General features: G+C 43.3%; 1 protein-coding gene across 1 annotated transcript in view; it reads left to right on the forward strand.

Annotated features, from left to right (window-relative positions):
- Positions 1 to 18,336, forward strand: part of SPG11 (SPG11 vesicle trafficking associated, spatacsin) — a 35,618-nt gene that overhangs the window by 5,543 nt on the left and 11,739 nt on the right. The window contains exons 4-23 of the mRNA XM_081171352.1: positions 725 to 920; positions 1,309 to 1,446; positions 1,821 to 2,269; positions 2,461 to 2,606; positions 3,313 to 3,445; positions 3,935 to 4,090; positions 4,920 to 5,098; positions 5,806 to 5,982; positions 6,977 to 7,048; positions 7,428 to 7,555; positions 7,910 to 8,082; positions 9,468 to 9,666; positions 10,112 to 10,315; positions 10,790 to 10,896; positions 11,782 to 11,927; positions 12,150 to 12,302; positions 14,131 to 14,197; positions 16,420 to 16,585; positions 16,894 to 17,099; positions 17,466 to 17,574. Of these exons, the coding sequence (XP_081027478.1) occupies positions 725 to 920; positions 1,309 to 1,446; positions 1,821 to 2,269; positions 2,461 to 2,606; positions 3,313 to 3,445; positions 3,935 to 4,090; positions 4,920 to 5,098; positions 5,806 to 5,982; positions 6,977 to 7,048; positions 7,428 to 7,555; positions 7,910 to 8,082; positions 9,468 to 9,666; positions 10,112 to 10,315; positions 10,790 to 10,896; positions 11,782 to 11,927; positions 12,150 to 12,302; positions 14,131 to 14,197; positions 16,420 to 16,585; positions 16,894 to 17,099; positions 17,466 to 17,574 (3,304 nt within the window). The remainder of the gene's footprint in view (positions 1 to 724; positions 921 to 1,308; positions 1,447 to 1,820; positions 2,270 to 2,460; positions 2,607 to 3,312; positions 3,446 to 3,934; positions 4,091 to 4,919; positions 5,099 to 5,805; positions 5,983 to 6,976; positions 7,049 to 7,427; positions 7,556 to 7,909; positions 8,083 to 9,467; positions 9,667 to 10,111; positions 10,316 to 10,789; positions 10,897 to 11,781; positions 11,928 to 12,149; positions 12,303 to 14,130; positions 14,198 to 16,419; positions 16,586 to 16,893; positions 17,100 to 17,465; positions 17,575 to 18,336) is intronic.

An 18,336-nucleotide genomic window follows, 5' to 3' on the forward strand; every position in this document is an offset into this window, starting at 1 on the left:
TCTGGAGAGGAGAGGAGAGGAGAGGAGGCTGAGGGAACACTCCACAAGGGAAGGTGTTTGAAAAGGGGTGAGAGGCTGCTAGGTTTGTCGGCAAGGGGTGACATAACTGGACTCCTGAGCCCCCATGGGTGCCGCAGAAAATGTAGTTAGTCAAGGGAGCCATGGACTCAAAAAGGTTGAAAACCTCTGGCCTGAGAAGTTTGGTCTTCTCATGAGGAGGAGCGTCTTCACAAGTAACACTTTATTTTCAAGGAGTCCTTGTTCTTTGGGTGGGTGCACCTGTACCTTTATCCGCCAGCATGTCACCAGACTTGGTGCTAACTAAGCCTCTGCCTCTGATTCTTTGCAGGGGCCCTCTCTGTCTTGCAGAGAAGATTGGGATGCTCTGATACCTGAAGGTCCCAGATCCCCCTGCTCTGTCTCACTGTGCATTGACACAGCCGGTTTCTCTTTCATTCTTGTTTTGTGGAGCTCCAAATCTTTCTGTGAAGAGGATTGTTCTAGCCATGTGCCTGACAGTTGCAATATCTTAAGAGGTGTCCAAATGCATGCAGTTTGGAATGGTTCAGTCTACTATTTTGATTTGAAACAGTGCCCAGTGGTCTTGCACATTAGGTCTAAGTAAGCATGCATAGGATTGCCATGTCGGGATGGTGGGTTTTCCTTTGCATGTGTGCCTGTTCATGAGACTCAGAAAGTGTCTTTCTTTGACATTGTTGCAAAGATATTTTTGATGCTACGGATGGTGCCTACCTTGCCCATGTTGATGTCTCCCTCTATCAAACAGAGGGGCAAGATGAGAAGCGTCTGGACATCCTGTCTTCTCTTACACTGTTAAATATATCTCATGATCTCAGTGTTGCTGTGGTTGCCAACAGCTCCAGTTGTGTCGTGGCTATTGACCTCCATTTATACTTCAAGTAGGTTGGCCACAATATGCTATAAAGTGGTATTGGGCAGGCAGATTTTCACTTTTTAAATTCTTTGCCAGTTCTAGCTTTTCCTCTCTCTCTCTCTCTCTCTCTCTCTCTTTCTCCTGAAAAGTCTGATGGTCCTGCTCTCTTGAAACATTTAGAAAAATGGTTAAAACTTTTTATTGTGCTGGGCGTTTGTGGTCTTAATCTCACTTTCTCCCCCTGCTGCTTAAATTGCTTTCAATGACTTTTTAATGCTCACTGTTTTTTATTGTTATAATTTATTGTCAGTTAAATTTTTTTTTAGATTAACTGTTATAGGGAACTTTTTGAGGGTTGAAAGGTGGAGTTGAAATCATCTTATTTATAAATATACACTCCCCCCCCCCCGCAGAGAATATCCTGAGCATTTAATTTGCAAGAAAAACTTTGACAACCTTCCTGTAGAACAGTTGGAGGGGACAGATGAGGATGACCTCAGAAGTTCAGATTACAGCATGAAACTTATGCAGCATCCATTTCGGACCGACAGGTATGTCTACAGAACTTCTGCCTTGCATCATTAATCTATGTGGAAAAGAGGGATATGTTTGTTCAGTCCTACTTGCCACTTTAGCTCTCTGGTTCCTGCTGTTACTGCTGATACTGCTGGTAAAACAGCTTTAGAACGTTAGGATGAATTAGTATAAGCTTAGACATGTGGCATCATTTCCAAATAGATGCACAAGTATGTCTAAACACCGTCCTCCCCAGGACTAGTTTGCAGTTGTTTTGATGGCAAGAAACTATTTGTACTTATCCAATCTGTTTATCTGTATTACAAATCTTTTTTGTTCAAGCAATACAACTATAGATAATTCATATTCATTGTTTAAAATGTTGATGTGATTTTTCTCCTTTTTCCAGATCCTGGAAGGCACATTTGTCTTCATTGTTTGACATAACAAAAGGATCTAATTCTTCAAATTTGGCAGCCAACGTTTTCCTGCCTTGGTGTCAGTATCCTTTGCATCTAGAGCACTGTGACTGTAAGACTCGTGAAGCTTCTGAGGCCTCCTTTCTGCATGATGCTGCTCATGTCCTTTCAAACTCAAGAAGAAAAGATCCCCAAAACACAGGCAAAAGAGACAGACTATGGAAGAGCATAGATTTAGGAGGACTAGAAGATGGTGTGAAACTCGAGTGTAAATCTGTGACAGGATTTAGTGCATTGTTCACTCTCTCAAGTGAGAGTGAAGGACTGATTCTTTTTCTGTGGGACTTGGAGACCCAAGACGTGATGCGTTCTTGGGTGGGCAAAAATTCATTTTTTGTGGAGTGTAACGGAGAGGAGCAGTTATGTCCCATCCTTTCAGGTGAGCATCTTTTAGTTGCAAATAAAAACCAAAGCCTGCAGTCTAGAAACCAGAAGCATTTCTTTGTTTGTAAGTACTGACACCACTGAGGGTGATGCAAGAAGATTGCATTCAGTCTCATAAAGTACCATATAGATCATGTTTGATATGACAGGTGAATAAGTTCTTCTTTTATTTATTATAACCCTTAGAGCCCGGCCTCTCCTTGGTTCTGTTTGGCTTGACTCAAGAGGAATTCTTGAATAGACTGATCATCCATGGAAGTGCTGGCACTGTAGATTCTCTTTGCCAGCTCAATGGATGGGGAAGATGCTCTATTCCCATACATGCCTTGGAGGTAAAGAAACACTTGTGGCCCTTGAGGTTCTGTGCCTCCCACATCCCCCAGTGCTGGGAGTGGTGGGATCTTGCAACTGGCAGGGGATTCTTTTTTTCTTTTTCTTTTTGACAGCCTCAAATGTTTACTTTGCACTTATCTAACCTGCAGCCTTTGCAGGCTACTTGGAAAGGGCACCTCCCAAAGTAATATGTGGAGCTGCCGTGTGGATAAATTGTGGAGCATGGCAAAACTGACTGCTCTTGATGACTCTGCCTTCCAGCCCTAGTTTTTTATTCTGCTGCAGTATTTTCGGCATGAGGTGATCCTTCTTTTCCTGATTTGTGCTGCACATCCTATCTAGGAAAGTCCTCCTCCCACAAAAAGACAAATGGTAGTTCTTACCTGCTGGGCATCTATTTTTCTGATAGGTAGGAGGACATTCCACCCTCCTTCATGAAGCCTCACTTAATGGGTCCATAGTGGAATAGTGTTTGGGGAAAACAGGCTCTCTTGTCTTCTTGCAGGACTTTTTGGCTTATTTAATTGCATTCTTGCATGGATGCTTTTTTTGTAATACTTTGTTCTTGTCTTGTTGTTTAACCATCCTGGAAATCGGTAGAAAGTAACATTTCAATCCGCAAAAAGAATATCAGTCCCTTAGTTAAGAACTTCTGTTTCTACATGTTGCTGCATTTTTAACAGTGATTCTGTTGTTGCTGTTTAGGCTGGCTTAGAGAACCGTCAGTTGGACACAGTGGATTTCTTTTTAAAGAACAAAGAGAATATTTTCAGTCCCTCTGCAACTTGCTCCTTACAAGATCAGCCTGCAAGCACTATGTCAGATTTTTACTTCAAGAGTAAGTAAAACAATGTAAATGCTGAAATGGACATTGATTTGACACAGACCTTCACAAAGCATAGTGTAGTCTTCCCCTGTCTGATGCCTTCCAGATATTTTGGACTACGGTTCCCATCAGCCCCAGCCAACATGGCCATATGTTGTCGAGACTGATGGCAAGCCAAAACATCTGGAAAGTTCCATGTTAGGAAAGACTGGTGTAGTGAAGATGAAAGAAGTTCACTGTGGTACAGCTCGTGTGAAATTAAAGCTGCACAAGCCACATAGAAAATAATGAGAGCTATATAAGGGCATACTATGTTCAGCGAAGAATTCTTGGGAGAGATGGAACATGCCTTGTGTATTCAGAAAGTGCAATGGGGTAAATGGATGCCATAGAAAAGATGGAGGCAAGCTGTGCTTTCATTTCTGAGAATCCTTTTTTGTGGGGGGTGGGGAGGACATATTAAAGTGATCATCTGGTCATTTCCTGCTTTTTCTCACACAGGCATGGAAGAGCTTACACCAGCCTTAGATTTGCTTTGCATGGCAATCCGAGAAAATGATTTGGAAGCACAGAGCAAGCATTTCTCTGAGCAGCTGCTGAACCTCACCCTGTCTTTCCTTAACAAACAGCTCCGTGAAATTTGTATCCACAAAGAAGGTAACGGTTGTGCTTGTGTTGCTTGAATTATCATCATTCCCTGCATTTCCCCCGTAATGGGCCATGAAACCTTTCTACTATTTGAGCTATTTTCATGTACAAGCTGTGTGCTCCTGCATGTGACCTTGTTGTTTTTTTGGTTTGTTTTTTTAAAAAAACCCTCTCCAGTGGTAGTGTTTGATGAGAGAGGAGGAGGAGCTATTCAGGCCTCAGCTCAGTGAATAATGTATAATTGTTTTCTCCCATTACCATAATGTCCAAATCCTATACACACATACTTGGAGGTGTGCCCTTTTGGACTCTGTGGGATGTGCTCGTGAATAAACACGCAGACAATCACAGTCGCTGTATGGGCTCTAAAGCTGTGATTCATAAAACGATTAAGTCAGTTTTCCAGAATTTAAGCTGACTTAACAACCTAGTCCTTTGGACTAGCTGGACCAACACCTGTACTGGGTCAGGAGGGGTCAGTACCTTATAGTCAGTTCATACTGTGGGCTTTGGCACTTTTGCATCTTGTGTGTTTCTCTCTATACTATATTTGGACTCCTTTGTCATCATGTTGTTGACTGAGTGCACCTGTGTGAGTGGGCAGGTGAGTAGCTCAGGCAGGCTTCCCTGTGTTCCTGCTGTCACTGTCACCCCTGGTAATGAGGAGAGGAATGAAAGGGAGAATGTCTTTCTCTCTGCACCAATGCAAGTAGAACAGGATATGGTGGGATATGTCTTTGAATATGTTAATGTTCATTGGGCTGCCCTTAGTGTTGCCAGTCTCCCAGGGAGATGTTTTCATTCCTTCCTTTAAGTGTCTTCCTGATATTCTTCACAGAGCTGGATGAAAATCTGGACAAATGTGTTGATATTTTAACCAGCTACATCAATAAACTTAGGATGTTTATGATAAAGTTCCCTCACAAGTCTTCCAGTGTCACCAGCTTCACGTGCGATCTTGAAGAAGACGTGCCCTGCGTAGAACAAAGCCAGAAGTGGGAAAAGTTCAATACAGAGGTAACCGGAGAATCAGTTTCAACAACTCCTGAGCATATATTGTCCAAGACATTGTGTCTGTTTGCTAAACAATTTCATTATCCCAAGGAAAAATTAGTGACCTAAAGCCACATTTATGGCAGAATCCAGCCATAGTTAAGCATTTGGAAGTCCTGTTGATTTCAGTGAGAGAGCTAGAGACTGTGTGCCAAACACTCCCATTGAAATGAAAGGCAGGTAGCACAATAAAAACATTAACTTGGTGTGGAGCAATTTTTGAAAAGTTGTGTGCTAAGGAAGGATTTGAAAGTACAACTTGATAGTATAGCAATGGAAGACTTTGACCAGTTCTGGCTGCCTCAAACAGAAAAGGATATCCTGGAACTGGAAAATATGTAGGAGGGCTACCAGAATGATCAAGTGGTAGCATGGAGGGAAAGTAGCAAGAGAGACATTTCCCCCCTTCCTCATAATCATAGAATTGTAGAGTTGAAAGGGACCCCGAGGGTCATCTAGTTCAGCCCCCTGCAATGCAGGAATCTCAGCTAAAGCAGGCGACTTCCTGTGTTTTTAAGACTGGGTTGTGTGCCCTTAACAACTTCCACCCACTTCGCCTCCACCATTCCCCAATTTGCCTCTCCTGATCCTTCAGGAAAGAGGTTGAATGTCAGGCATGGTGTTTTTCAAAAGCAGCTAGTTGCATTGCATGCCTTTCTTTGCTCTTTCAGCAAACGGTTGCTGAAGCCATATTAAACAACAAGCTCCCGGAGGCTCAGACCTTCTTCCGGATGGCAGGTAACCCTGCCCAGAATCTTAAGGTGCTGACCCAGATAGGACTGGATCTGGTGTACAAAAGCCTTCTGAAGGATGATGTCAAAGAAGCCTCCAAACTCTTAAGAAACATGGTGAGTAATGCATGTCCAGAGCGTGGCTTGATCTACAGTGCTTACTTCAGTGTATTTGCATGTACAGTGGTACCTCGGGTTAAGTACTTAATTCGTTTTGGAGGTCTGTTCTTAACCTGAAACTGTTCTTAACCTGAAGCACAACTTTAGCTAATGGGGCCTCCTGCTGCCACCACGCCGCCGGAGCCTGATTTCTGTTCTTATTCTGAAGCAAAGTTCTTAACCTGAAGCACTATTTCTGGGTTAGTGGAGTGTGTAACCTGAAGCGTATGTAACCTGAAGCGTATGTAACCCGAGGTACCACTGTACACACAGCAAGGGATTGGCTTTGCTTCTTCAGGTGCTAAAGATTGGCCATTGGGGGTCCTTGGTGAGTTAACAATGGGAGTTGAACTCATTAAGGATTTTCTTTGTCCTGTCATATTCTGCTTAATTGGGGGGACAGGGAGAGAAGTATCTAACATAGGAGAAAAATAAGTGTGGGCATGATCCATTGAAGGGTAAGCACACACACACACAAACGCACACTGACGTTTATATATGTGTGCGTGTATGCATTTGATTCTTAATTGGGTGGGTAACATAGTTCTGTTGTCACTTTCTGCAGTCATCTTTTAAAAAAGGGTAGTATTTTCCTTTTATGTACATAAATTTGGATAATCACTTTAAGTCTTGTTTTCTTGCCATTTTTATATTTGGTTTTAATATCTTTTCGTATCTCTATTTTTATTATGTAAGTCACTTTGAGACACTTTGCTCTACAAAGCAACCAACAGTAACAGTAATAATTTGTCTGAGGTAGGGAGGCAGGAGTTTTTAAGGGTTGAGCATTTTAAGCCCATTTCTCAATCTGTTGAAATTTCTCCAGTCTTTTGCAAGCTGCAGCCGAGCCCTGAAATCCTTTGTAGATATGCACAAAAGAAAGCCTATGAGAGAAAATAAGCCATTAATACTTTCTTGTGTAAACTCTTCTACCCTTCCCCTCTCTTGACAGGGCTTCAATGTGATGGAGCAGCTGCGCAAAATATGTTTCTACGTAACTGATCACCGTGTTCGTGACTTTTTGGTGAGTGCGGGGGAAACCTTTGCATGGGTTGTGGTCCTTTAATTTCATATGTCTCACCTGCATGTGCAGGGTACATTCCTGGGTGACTTCTGCTACTGCCTGCCCCCACCTCACAAATTGTGTTAGTTTTCACCCAAGTCCCGGTGATGACTTCACTTTCATGTTGTCTCTTTGGCATTAGTAGCTGATGTGGAAATCTTGTTGCGGTGACATCAGTGCCATCAGGGATCCACACCACATTGTTTTGTTCTAGACCACTTCCAGTTCCTGCTTATATTTTTGATTTGACAACAAACCCTTTAAGGAGTTGCTTTTCCGGTGCCTTTGATGTTAGGGTGCAAACTGCATTGCTAGTTAATGTTTTGGTCTGACTCTCAAGGTGAACATACTGAAAGAGGAAAACTACTTTTCTGAAGCTGAGAAGGAAATGATAGACTTTGTGCATAAGGTGGAAAATGTCTATGCAAAAACTTTCCAAGAGAAGGAAAAGACTACAGCCCAGCCCAGGTAATAGATTTTCAGCCTCAATTTTTAAAAACATCATCTTTACCAACAGTGATGTGATGAGAATTGTGTGAGGTTTTGAATTTCTATCCATGCAGCAAAAAAACGCGAGTCCTTGTTTGCTCCTGCTTTCTCCAGCTGCAAGCTTTCTTTCCGTGGAAAGTGTGAGATGATCTTCCTTCTTACTCAACTGGTTGTTAGCAGTTCCAGCTTAACTGTGCTGTAGGCTGCAAACTTTCACTGTTCATTGGAATTGGTTGTATTGGGAACAAGGTGGCTAGCTTGAAAATCTGAACTCACCAGGAAGAGTAGATAAATGACATGGACCTCATAGAGGTGTTTTGTTCTCATTTTCAGTTCCTGGAGAAAAGAACAAGATCTGTCTATCCACATTCCTGTTCTTAATTCATTCCTGCAATGCAATGAAGACGGAGTTAATATTGCAGAGTATAGCATTATGTTAAACTGGGCTCAGTGGTGGGATCAGGTTACCCGAGAGACGATTCTTCTTCCTGTGCAATCTCCTGAAGGCAAGTACTCTGCCATAAATATGTTGTGGTCAGGGAGCTTTGTGTCTTAAGGCTGTTCTTTTGGGACTAACAATAGGCCACAATGTTTTAAAGCAAGTGTGGGGATATCTGACCCCCAAGTCAGATGCAACCCTCAGAGGCTTCCCGTCTGGCCCCTGAAGCTTCACTTGCTCCCCACCCTCAATTTCTGTAGTGGCTGCAGAGGGAAGGGAAAAAACAGGAAATGGCAGGCACTGGGGACTTGTTTTCGATTAGGACTCTATGCTCGGCCAAGAGCGCCAAGAGGGCCAAACATGGAGTCCAGCACTCTTCCGTTGCGCAGCTTTGCTAACTGTCCGTGCCGATCCAAACGTCCTTCCTCCTCTTTGACCGGTAGCAGAGCGATCACAGCGGTTAGAAGCAATTGCAGTGTGTGGGTAATAATTCAGAACAGACACAAGGCATTCCTTATCTTCTTAGCCTTTAATCATGTAGTATAACAGCATAAATCACACCCGGCGAAACCTCGCACATTCTTCCTCTCGCATAGCGTACCAGACACAGACAGACTGAAACACTCAGAGCAAACCACTCCCGTAAAAGTCTGTGACCACGCCTCAGGAAAGAGATGTCACTCAGAACTCTTTAACCCTGTGAGTTCTGAAACCCTGTTCTTTTGGGACTAACAATAGGCCACAATGTTTTAAAGCAAGTGTGGGGATATCTGACCCCCCAAGTCAGATGCAACCCTCAGAGGCTTCCCGTCTGGCCCCTGAAGCTTCACTTGCTCCCCACCCTCAATTTCTGTAGTGGCTGCAGAGGGAAGGGAAAAAACAGGAAATGGCAGGCACTGGGGACTTGTTTTCGATTAGGACTCTACCCAGCATGTGAGGAGCTTTTAACCCCCTGTTACCTTCTGCAGCCCACATCTGGGATGAGCCCTCTCCCTTGCCTACAGTTTGCATTGATAATAAGGGATCTGTTGAAAGGAATGAATCGGGAGTATCCTGGATTTGGGCCAGAGTGGGGAGCAAAGGGTCATGTATTCAGTAATCAGAGCATAGCTGCCAAGAAGACCTTTTACCTTGTCCTAACTAACTCTGCCTCGGCCACAGACAGGATATAGACAGGAACCTCTCTGATAGAGTGAGGGCAGACTGATGTTGGTGAAGCAGCCCCTTGGGTATCCTGCACCCAGATTGCTAAGGGTTTTAAGGATAAGACCTAATTCTTTGCATTACACCAGGAAACAGATTGGCTCATACACATTTACTCTTCCTAAGGTTACAGTGCTTTATTTTACAGTGACAGTGGGGACTAACCCTGTGACCCTATACACAGTGTGCACCTACAGGCATGCACATAGTTTATTGTACTGACTACCCTTTTTAAAAAACCACACACAGAACGCAAATCATGTGATCCAGAGGTTCTTTGGATGCACCTGTCATCTTGGCATGACTACTCCAGTATGAGCTCATGGATTGCAGCAACTCAGCAACAGGAGAGTAACACAAACTGGCCACGGCTGACAACAGAGACCATTGAGCGCAGAACATTGTGTAGCCACTACATGCAAAATGAAATATTGGACAATTTAGCCAGGTATGTGCCTTGTCAAGTCTTGGTTGGGGGAACCTCTGGCCACGGGTCTCATTCAGTCCACTAGGCCAATTCTAGCAAACTGTGCCCACTTGCCAATTGTATGACATCATTTGACATCAGTCATTTTGATCTGCCCTGCAACTTTCTGTAGTTTCCTGGGTTGGACTTATAATTGCCCATAATTTTACATAATCTATGTTGTGAAATTGGCCTTGGCCACTTTCATCTCTTACCCACCCACCATTGGAATGTGGCCCCTGAAGACTAGCCAGGTTTTGAATCTGACCTTTAGGCTGAAAGGGGTTCCCCAGTCTAGCTCTAAATTGATGATCAACTTCTGTCAAGCTTTCCTAGTATTGTTTATTGGTGGAAGTCTCCTTAACAACTTTGTGAAGAGATCACTGGCTGCTTTGCATTAAAAAGATTGCTTTGTTTTTCTTGGTAGCAATGGAATATTTGTGCCAGTGGAACTAGAAGACTTTGAATGCCTTCTCCAGAGATTGACTCTTGTTGGAGGAGTGATGCAGAATCCTCATCCTGTTCCAGAATATATGTCCACCAGTGGCTTAGATTTCCATGCCTGCTTTATCCTGTACTGTTTAGAACATGGGCTGGACCATCTTCTCTACATCTATCTCGACTACTATAGGTAGGAATACATGACCTGAAGTGGTTTCGTATACGCACATTTGTATATGTGTCTACCTGCTTTGTCTACCTGTGATGGGAGTTGTAGTTCAGGTTGGTGAAGCCTCGTCAGACATCCTCTTTCCACCACCACCTCCAAAATGTTTTCAGAACAAAGGCAACAGAACATCTCCCCATGCCCCCAGACTGTTGCCTTCCTGAGCTTTGTTCAGGACTCTGCGGCTGGAGCATCATCTAACTTTGTAACCTAAAGGAGCAGAGATGTGAGAGTGCTTGTCCAGTGGGGTCTGTGTGGCCAGTACACCCCTAACTAACTAAGATAGCAGTCTCTTTTACTCCTGCCAAAGCAGTTGGTCTTCTCAAAATCCATGTGGCTGCTTGCGCAGCCTTCTATTGGCCCATATTTTAGAAGGTAGAAATAACTTGTTTTTCTTTTTCATTCTATGAAATTGATATTTTGTCCTTGATTTTGCAGTTTATTTCCTCCAAATTGCCCTCTTTTGGATGACAAAGCACTTCACGAAGCTCATCCGTGGTTTGAGTTTTTAGTGCGGTGTCGAGCCATTGCCAGCAATTCTGGAGGTAGGAACCTTCATCTGTGATTCTCTTCTGAGCCAATGTTCTTTGAGCAATTCTGATTAAAAACAAACATTTGTGAGCCATTGACCATCCCAAGTGATGATGGATTCTCCCTTAATGGTCAGCTTGGAACTCACCTGGGCTTGACCTTTTCTGTGGATGCTTAGGTGGTCGCTGTGGGGATGAGCACCTTTTATACCAGCTTTGTCTGGTCTGTGGGCTTTCTGGCATCCTATTCTGAGAAATGGGGACCCAGCCACTGTCAATAACAGTCTGCTAACCTCAAAGATTAGGTTTCTGCAATGTGCTTTATGTGGGGCTGCCTTTAAAAAATGTTTGGATGCAACAGCTGGTCCAGAACGTACTGGGCTTTCGACATAGGAATGAAATCTTTTTTGTTCTTAACTGACTCCTGGTTGATTTCTGGACCCAACTCAAAGGGGTGGTAAGTCCTGCTCTAGGTTCCCCTACCTACAGCATTGTGGTGGGGGAACTGTTTATAGCAGTGCCCAATCTAGGGAACCTTCCCCACAGGGAGCTTTCAGAGAGAGGGTTGTATATGCCATGGGTTGGATTTTTATTTTTATTTAAATTGGAGATAACATTCTGGCTGACATTAGAAAAATTAACTGTTGATCAACTTATTATTGTTGCCATATGCTTGGCCTTTAAAAGTTTTGCTGTGTTTTAACTGGTTTTAATATTGTATTTTAAAATTGTTGTAATGGTGAAAGGCAGGTAAGAAATCAAATAATAATAAAAATAATAAATAATAATGTGTGAATTTCTTCTCTTTGCCATCCGCCTTTGGAGCCTGTTCTTGGGCAGAAAACAGGGTATAATAATGGAAAACAAGGCAACAGTTTTTTCTTTCTTTTCTCCCTCCAGATGCAAATAAGATTTTCCAAGCTAGCCTGGCAAACGCCCAGATCTTGATTCCCAGCAACCAGGCCAGTGTGAGCACAATGCTGTTGGAAGGCCGAACGCTCCTTGCTCTTGCCACCACAATGTACACCCCTGGAGGTATTGACCAGGTATGCTGTAGAATATTGGCAGGCTGTTGATGACCTTTTCCTTTCAAAGTGACAGCAAATGTCAAAAAGATCTTAAATGCCAGCAGCCTCAGAAAATTTGGGTTGTGTTCTTTCTCTGAAGGTGCAGATAAAGCCTTGTGCCAGGTGCTGTGGCTTGTGCCAATGAACTGTTCGGTTCCCATTTCCTTGCAAGTGTATTCAGGTTCTTCTTCTTCATTGTAGGTCCTTCAGAATGGAGATGGAGGAGAGAAAGTAGATGCCCAGCTCTTCAGGATGGCCCTTGCTCCTTATCCCAAACTGAGAGCAGCCCTCTTCCCCCAGTTTACCAGTCATGGGACCTTGCCTTCCGACATTTCTCTCTACCACCTTGTCCAGGTATAAATATATACCTATCTGCCCCCAATACAAATAGAATCATAGAATTGTAGGGTTGGAAGGGACCCCAAGGGTTATCCAGCCCAACCCCCTGCAATGCAGGAAACTCATCCAACCTCTGCTGAAAACCCTCCAAGGAAGGAGGTTTATCACTTTTCAGTCTTCTCTTCCAGGCTAAACGTACACAACTCCTTCAACTGTTCCTCATAAGACTTGATTTGTAGACCCTTGATTTGTTAGTGGCCCTCCTCTGCCCATGTTCCAGCTTGTCCATATCCTTCTTAAAATGTGGTGCCCAGGTGGGGTTTGAGCAAGGCAGAATAGAGTGGAACTATTACTTCCCTTGATCTGGGTGCTGTAATGCTATAGTCTAGTTACAGCAACTGCCACTTTACCCAAACTTACACCAGTAAGACTTGAAAAAGGGCTGTATTGGGAAAGTGGGGCACAGGTTTGAGTTCCTTTCCTGCAAAATGCTGAAGGTGACCTCTGCAAGGCATTGCTTCTTCCTTCTGGGTATTCTGCAAGCAGCATTAATTTGGGATTGGATAGGGAGAGGCTGCAGCCTCCAGCTTCACAGAGCAGCTCCCTAATCACACAGTCACAGGAGCAGGTAGGAAAAAAGCCACATGACTGAAGCTGTGTGGATCTCCTAGGGGCTTAGCCTATGACACACCTCCTTCCAACGTACAGGGGCCCAGGGCTCCCAGCAGTGTACACTAGAACATATATACATACATAATTTTATTTGCATGTCACCTTTCCATAGTTAAAGCCATCCTCAAGGCAGCTTGTAACATTAAAAATGACACATAATTGCAAGCGTAAGTTGTCATAAATGGTAAATAAAACATCAAATAGTGCACAACCAAATTAAACAGTTTCCACATAAATCATAATAAGATTTAAAATAAAGGCACAAAACAATTAATAGAAACAAGAACAACTACCCTGCCCCCAACTACACCCCCCAACCTAAGAATCTGTTCAGCAGCCTCAGCTTTTGTAGCTGGAGTCAGTCTTCCCAGGCCAAGTGGAAAAAGCCTTGCAAGGCAGGGAGCAGTACTGCCGGTGACATGGCTCTCATACCACCACCCCTTGGCCACTTCTCCCCATCTTAGCCACAGCTACATAGCAATAGCCCTGGCTTGCACAAGTGGAAGGGCACCTGCTTCTCCCACCATCACTTACCACAAGAGCATTTCATGGAGCTGCTGTGTCTTGTTGGATGCTTAAGCAGGGATCAGCAAACTTTTTCAGCAGAGGGCCGGTCCACTGTCCCTCAGACCTTGTGGGGGGCTGGACTATATTTTCAAAATAAAATAAAAATGAACGAATTCCTATGCCCCACAAATAACCCAGAGATGCATTTTAAATAAAAGCACACATTCTACTCATATAAAAAGACGCTGATTCCCTGACCGTCTGCGGGCCGGATTTAGAAGGTGATTGGGCTGGATCTGGCCCCTGGGCCCTAGTTTGCCTACCCATGTTTAAGAGTGAAATGCCCTTTTGCTCGCCCTCTGTGGATAATTTTCTCCTCTCAGCTTGGTTTCACTTGACACGGATACTTTAAAATATTAAGTGGCTTAAATATTCTTTTGAATAAATAAAATCCTCTGGAGCTGCACTCTGCTCTGTGGAGTGTATGTATATAAGACTGGGTTTGAATTTGATGTGACTGTTTCACTCCAGAATATCTGGGTCAGTGTGTGGCAGCAGCTGTACTACATGTGTAAGATGCTGCACAAGATGTGTGCTCAGTCGAGCAGCTTGGGTTAACATGTTAAGCAGGCCTTGAAATTAATGTTGTGTTCTAATTTTTCAGGCGTTAGTTCCATTTGATCCCACAAAATTGTTTGGCTGGCAGTCAGCAAATACGCTTGTCATACCTGGTAGGTAACTTTTGCCGTATCTTGTTACTATTTAAAATGAGTATAAAGTACACGTGTGTGGAATCTCCCAGTATTTCATTCTGTTAAACAGACATTTCTCTGGGGGCTGACAAGATGCTGAGAGGTTTGGCTTCCAGCAGAATCTTCTTTGCTCTCCCTGTTGCATCTGATCTTTCAAAAGGTGAAATTGAGCCCTAGAATTAGGCAAGTTTGTATTCTAGCCTCTTAGCTGTTTATCTTGAATCTAAATGGTGTCCCAGACTGCCACTCTCCTAAAGTTGGCAACAAGAAAATTTCTGTGTTGTCTTTTTGCCAGTTATTAAGACTTGATCTTAAATGGTTTTTGGCCATGTTGTCTTGCACCTGTAATTTAAATTGTTTAGGGATTACTATTTTTTTAAAAGTTTATTCAGTGGATGTGGCTATTGGACAGCCAAATTCTTGAACAAATTCTTGAAAAAAAAGTTCTCCTTCCCTTGGAGCTCCCTTTCATCATTCCACTTCTTGGCTTTCACACACAAACTTCACGCTGTCCAGTAAGCCACTGCAAGTCAGACAATGGTCCTGTGGTTCTTCTGTATCAGAGGAGGCCAGCCTGTTCCAGCAGCAATGAAATGTTTACCATTCCAAAGTCTCAGTCCAAATTCTTTACAGGGTTGCAGTCTGGATCAGATGCAGCCACTGCTTTGGAAACTGGCCCCACAGATTTTAGGGCATGGTTGGCTGCTTGAAAACTTTAGCTCTGTATCCACATTTACTAAAGTGTCTTTGGCTCCAAGTGACAGCTGTAATAGTATATGGATGAAAATGGACTCTCTTAGAATACCTGCAGCAGCACTGGACTGTGCCCCTCTTTTCTTTAAGCCAAGTTCAGTTGCACAACAAGTTTAATCAAATCCAGTCCTTCAATATAATGTTTTCAAGAGCTCTTGGTTCATACAAATAAAAATTTCTCTGCACTTTTTAAAATTATCGATGGAAAATGTATCCAATTTATCAATTATTTGTACAAGATGCCACTTGTGTTTTACTTCTCTCACCCTGGATGTTCTGCATTCCCAAGTTTTATTTAGAAGGTTTGTTGACAGTTTGGTGGTCTAGAGAGAGTGAAGGTCTAATGGAAGTGGAAATGTTGGGTAAAGTCCTCCCTTCTTGCCATTTTTATTCTGGAATTTGAAACCTATTAGTTGTCCTCCTTCTGGCCACTACTGGATAGGTCAGTAAGTTTTTATACAAGTGGTTCGATAAGCAGATAAAACTCCTGGGGTTTCACTGGCAGAGAAGACCAGAAAGCAGCTGGTTAAAAGACACCATAATTTATTGTCCCAGGGATTGTCCTTGTGGGTTTTGTTTTGTTTAATGGGTTGTGTGCTCTTCTATATAGTAATTGTGTTCATATCTGTGATGTATCTAGATATGGATTATAGAGTGCAATAATAAATCAAGATACTTTATGCAAGTGGAACTTGCTTTTAGAAACCAGTGCAGTTCCCCTCAGAAGTTTTTGGCAGTGGTGTGGCTGCTTCAGCTGCAGCTATTAGAAGGGCATGTGGAGGCTATGTGGGAAAATAGCCCCCACCCCAGTCTGCTTCCATTGGCAGCTGGACAGCCTGTAACTCTGTTGCTCTTCCAATGTTGGGACCCTATGGAGGCTATGGGGTAGTTTGCCAGCTTGGCCTTATTTGGCTGGTGTTGATGGGAGTTGTAGTCAAAAACATCTGGAGAGCGCTAGTTTGGCAAGGCTTCCTCTTTCAAGGGTCGAAAGTGTCCATCCCCAAGGCTATAATTGCTGTTGCTGGTGTTTCAACTGTAATCCCATACGGTGCTCTGGCACTCAGGTCCTGTGTTGGGGCTTCTGTTTGGCCATTGTGAGAACAGGATGCTGGTTTAGACAGACCTTTGTGCCTGATCCAATAGGCTCTTAAGTTTTTATGTAGATTGCTGAGATTTTCAGTTACTTCCTGGTGTAGACACTGAGCAGCAAAACTTCCTACCAGAAACTTTTCCTGCGCCAGCCCCATTGAAACCCACAACACTTATACATGAAAGGACAGAGGTGCCTTTTTGTAGCTTTTTCAGTGGGCTGATCCAAGAGAAGTGCCTTTGGCCAGGTGTGAGGCCAAGTTTCAAGGAGTCAGCCAGAAGAATTGTGTCTGGCACTTGGGCCTGTGGAGCCTGCTATTTTTCTGTCTACTCACCACCATGTTCTCCCTTCTCTTTAGATACCTGTAGTGACCTTCCTCACTTCTCAAGTGCCACTTTTGTCAACAAATATGCTGTAGTTGAACGTCTGGATTTCTCCTACTTCTTGCGTCATGAACGCCCCTCATTTGCTTTTGGGACTTTTTTAGTCCAGCAGCTGGCGAAGAGCAAAACTCCAAAGCAGCTGTGAGTATTTGAAAGCAGCAGGGATTTGGAAAGGAGCCTCTCATGTTCTTGACAGAACATTTTCTATGGAGAAATCTTTGTATTGCAATAAGGTATTGTGTTGCTTTAGATAGATGTAAGCTGCCTTGTAAGGTGGGGTATTAATTTATATAAAGTACTTTTCAGATTTGGACCCCAGATTTTTCCTGACCTGCTTTACAGTCCCCTTGGCTTTGATTTTGACTGTGTGCAGAGTTGGGTCCTTTCATTGCAACTTCTCTGCTGTTCCAGATGCATGATGCTAACGGCTGCTGCTTTTTCTTCCCTAGGATCCAGCAAGCAGGCAATGACGCCTACTCCTTGGCCCTCTCCTTCTTTTATGTGCCGTCTGTGGCTTCCGCCTGCGCCTGCTTTTTGGAACTGCTGGGCCTTGATAGCCTCAAACTCCGGGTGGATGTTAAAGCTGCCAACGTGATCCTGAGCTTCATGTCTCGAAGAGAAGAGCCTCAGCATAACTCGATCAGGCAGTCCTTGGGTAGTGTTTCTTCTACATGTTTTCTATATTGGAGAAAAGAGTGTAATATTTGATGGGCGCACAAGAGCAGAAAGCCCCCTGCCCTTTTGTTCCTGAATGGCAAAGTCCACATCCACAGTGAAGTTAGAACTGTTATACTTATTTAATCAGTTTGTAGACTGTTTGATATTTTTAAAATTCCAAGAGATTTACAAAGTAGACACCATAAAATCACAAGGTTAGAATACCAGCAAAACAAAAATACATAATGTTGATAAAAGCGCCAAAACGCTAAACCAAAGGTAGATAACCTATTGGAAGAAAAATATAACTTTGAAGTATTCTGCAGCCACATGAAGCAGAATGCTTTGCCTTTTCTGTTTGCAGTTGAAAAGCTGACTCAGCTGGCAGAGGGAGAAAAAACAGCAGCAGAAGAACTCCTTGTCTGCTTGGAGGAAGCCGTGTGGGATAAGATGGAGCACCAGGAGATAAGCAAGTGAGTCAGCCCTTTGAGCCCAGTGGTGGGAATTTGCTATACATTCTTTGTGGCCTTATATTACTTCTATGAAGACTTAAGGATTCAAATTTGGAAGGATTGATTTGATTTTTGAGTAGATTTGATTTGATTTATTATATTTCTATGCCACTTTTCATTCAAGTGAATCTCATAGCAACTTACAAACAATAAATAACAATAACATAATAGAACATCACAAATACAGCTTAAGGTTGAAGTGTGATGTATAGAACACAAAAAAGGAGGAAAACAAGTATAGCTTGCATGCTGCCTCCACCCCCTTTACTTTTTAGCCTGGAATCCCTGCTAGCTGCATATTAGCAAAGAGAGATTCCCCTTCCAAATTCTGTTTCTGTGTTTCAGTTTCCTGTATCTCCACATTCACTTGAATCACAGGGGATGGAGAGGGGTAGTTAAGAACACCACAAAGCAAGGAGGGGCAGAGAAGAGTGTAAGAAGCAAAGGGCCCAATTAATCCAGTGCTGTTTCCAGATACCTCTGAGGCACGAGAGCAATGGCACTCTCCCACCCATAGCAGCTGCCATTCATAGGAATGACACTGGAGGTAGTAATATCTCGCTGTCATAACCAGTAGCCTTTGATAGCTTTGTTCCCTGTGAATGCTGACCCCTTTCAAAGCAACCCAGATCATGGCCATCGCTATGTTTTATGTTAGCAAATTCTTGCAATGTCTTTCCTTTTGTTTGTCTCTACTCTTCCTCCATTTATCTTGATTGGATG

This window comes from Podarcis bocagei, assembly GCF_964188305.1.
Source record: "Podarcis bocagei genome assembly, chromosome: 14".
In the NCBI taxonomy this organism is placed as follows: domain Eukaryota; kingdom Metazoa; phylum Chordata; class Lepidosauria; order Squamata; family Lacertidae; genus Podarcis; species Podarcis bocagei.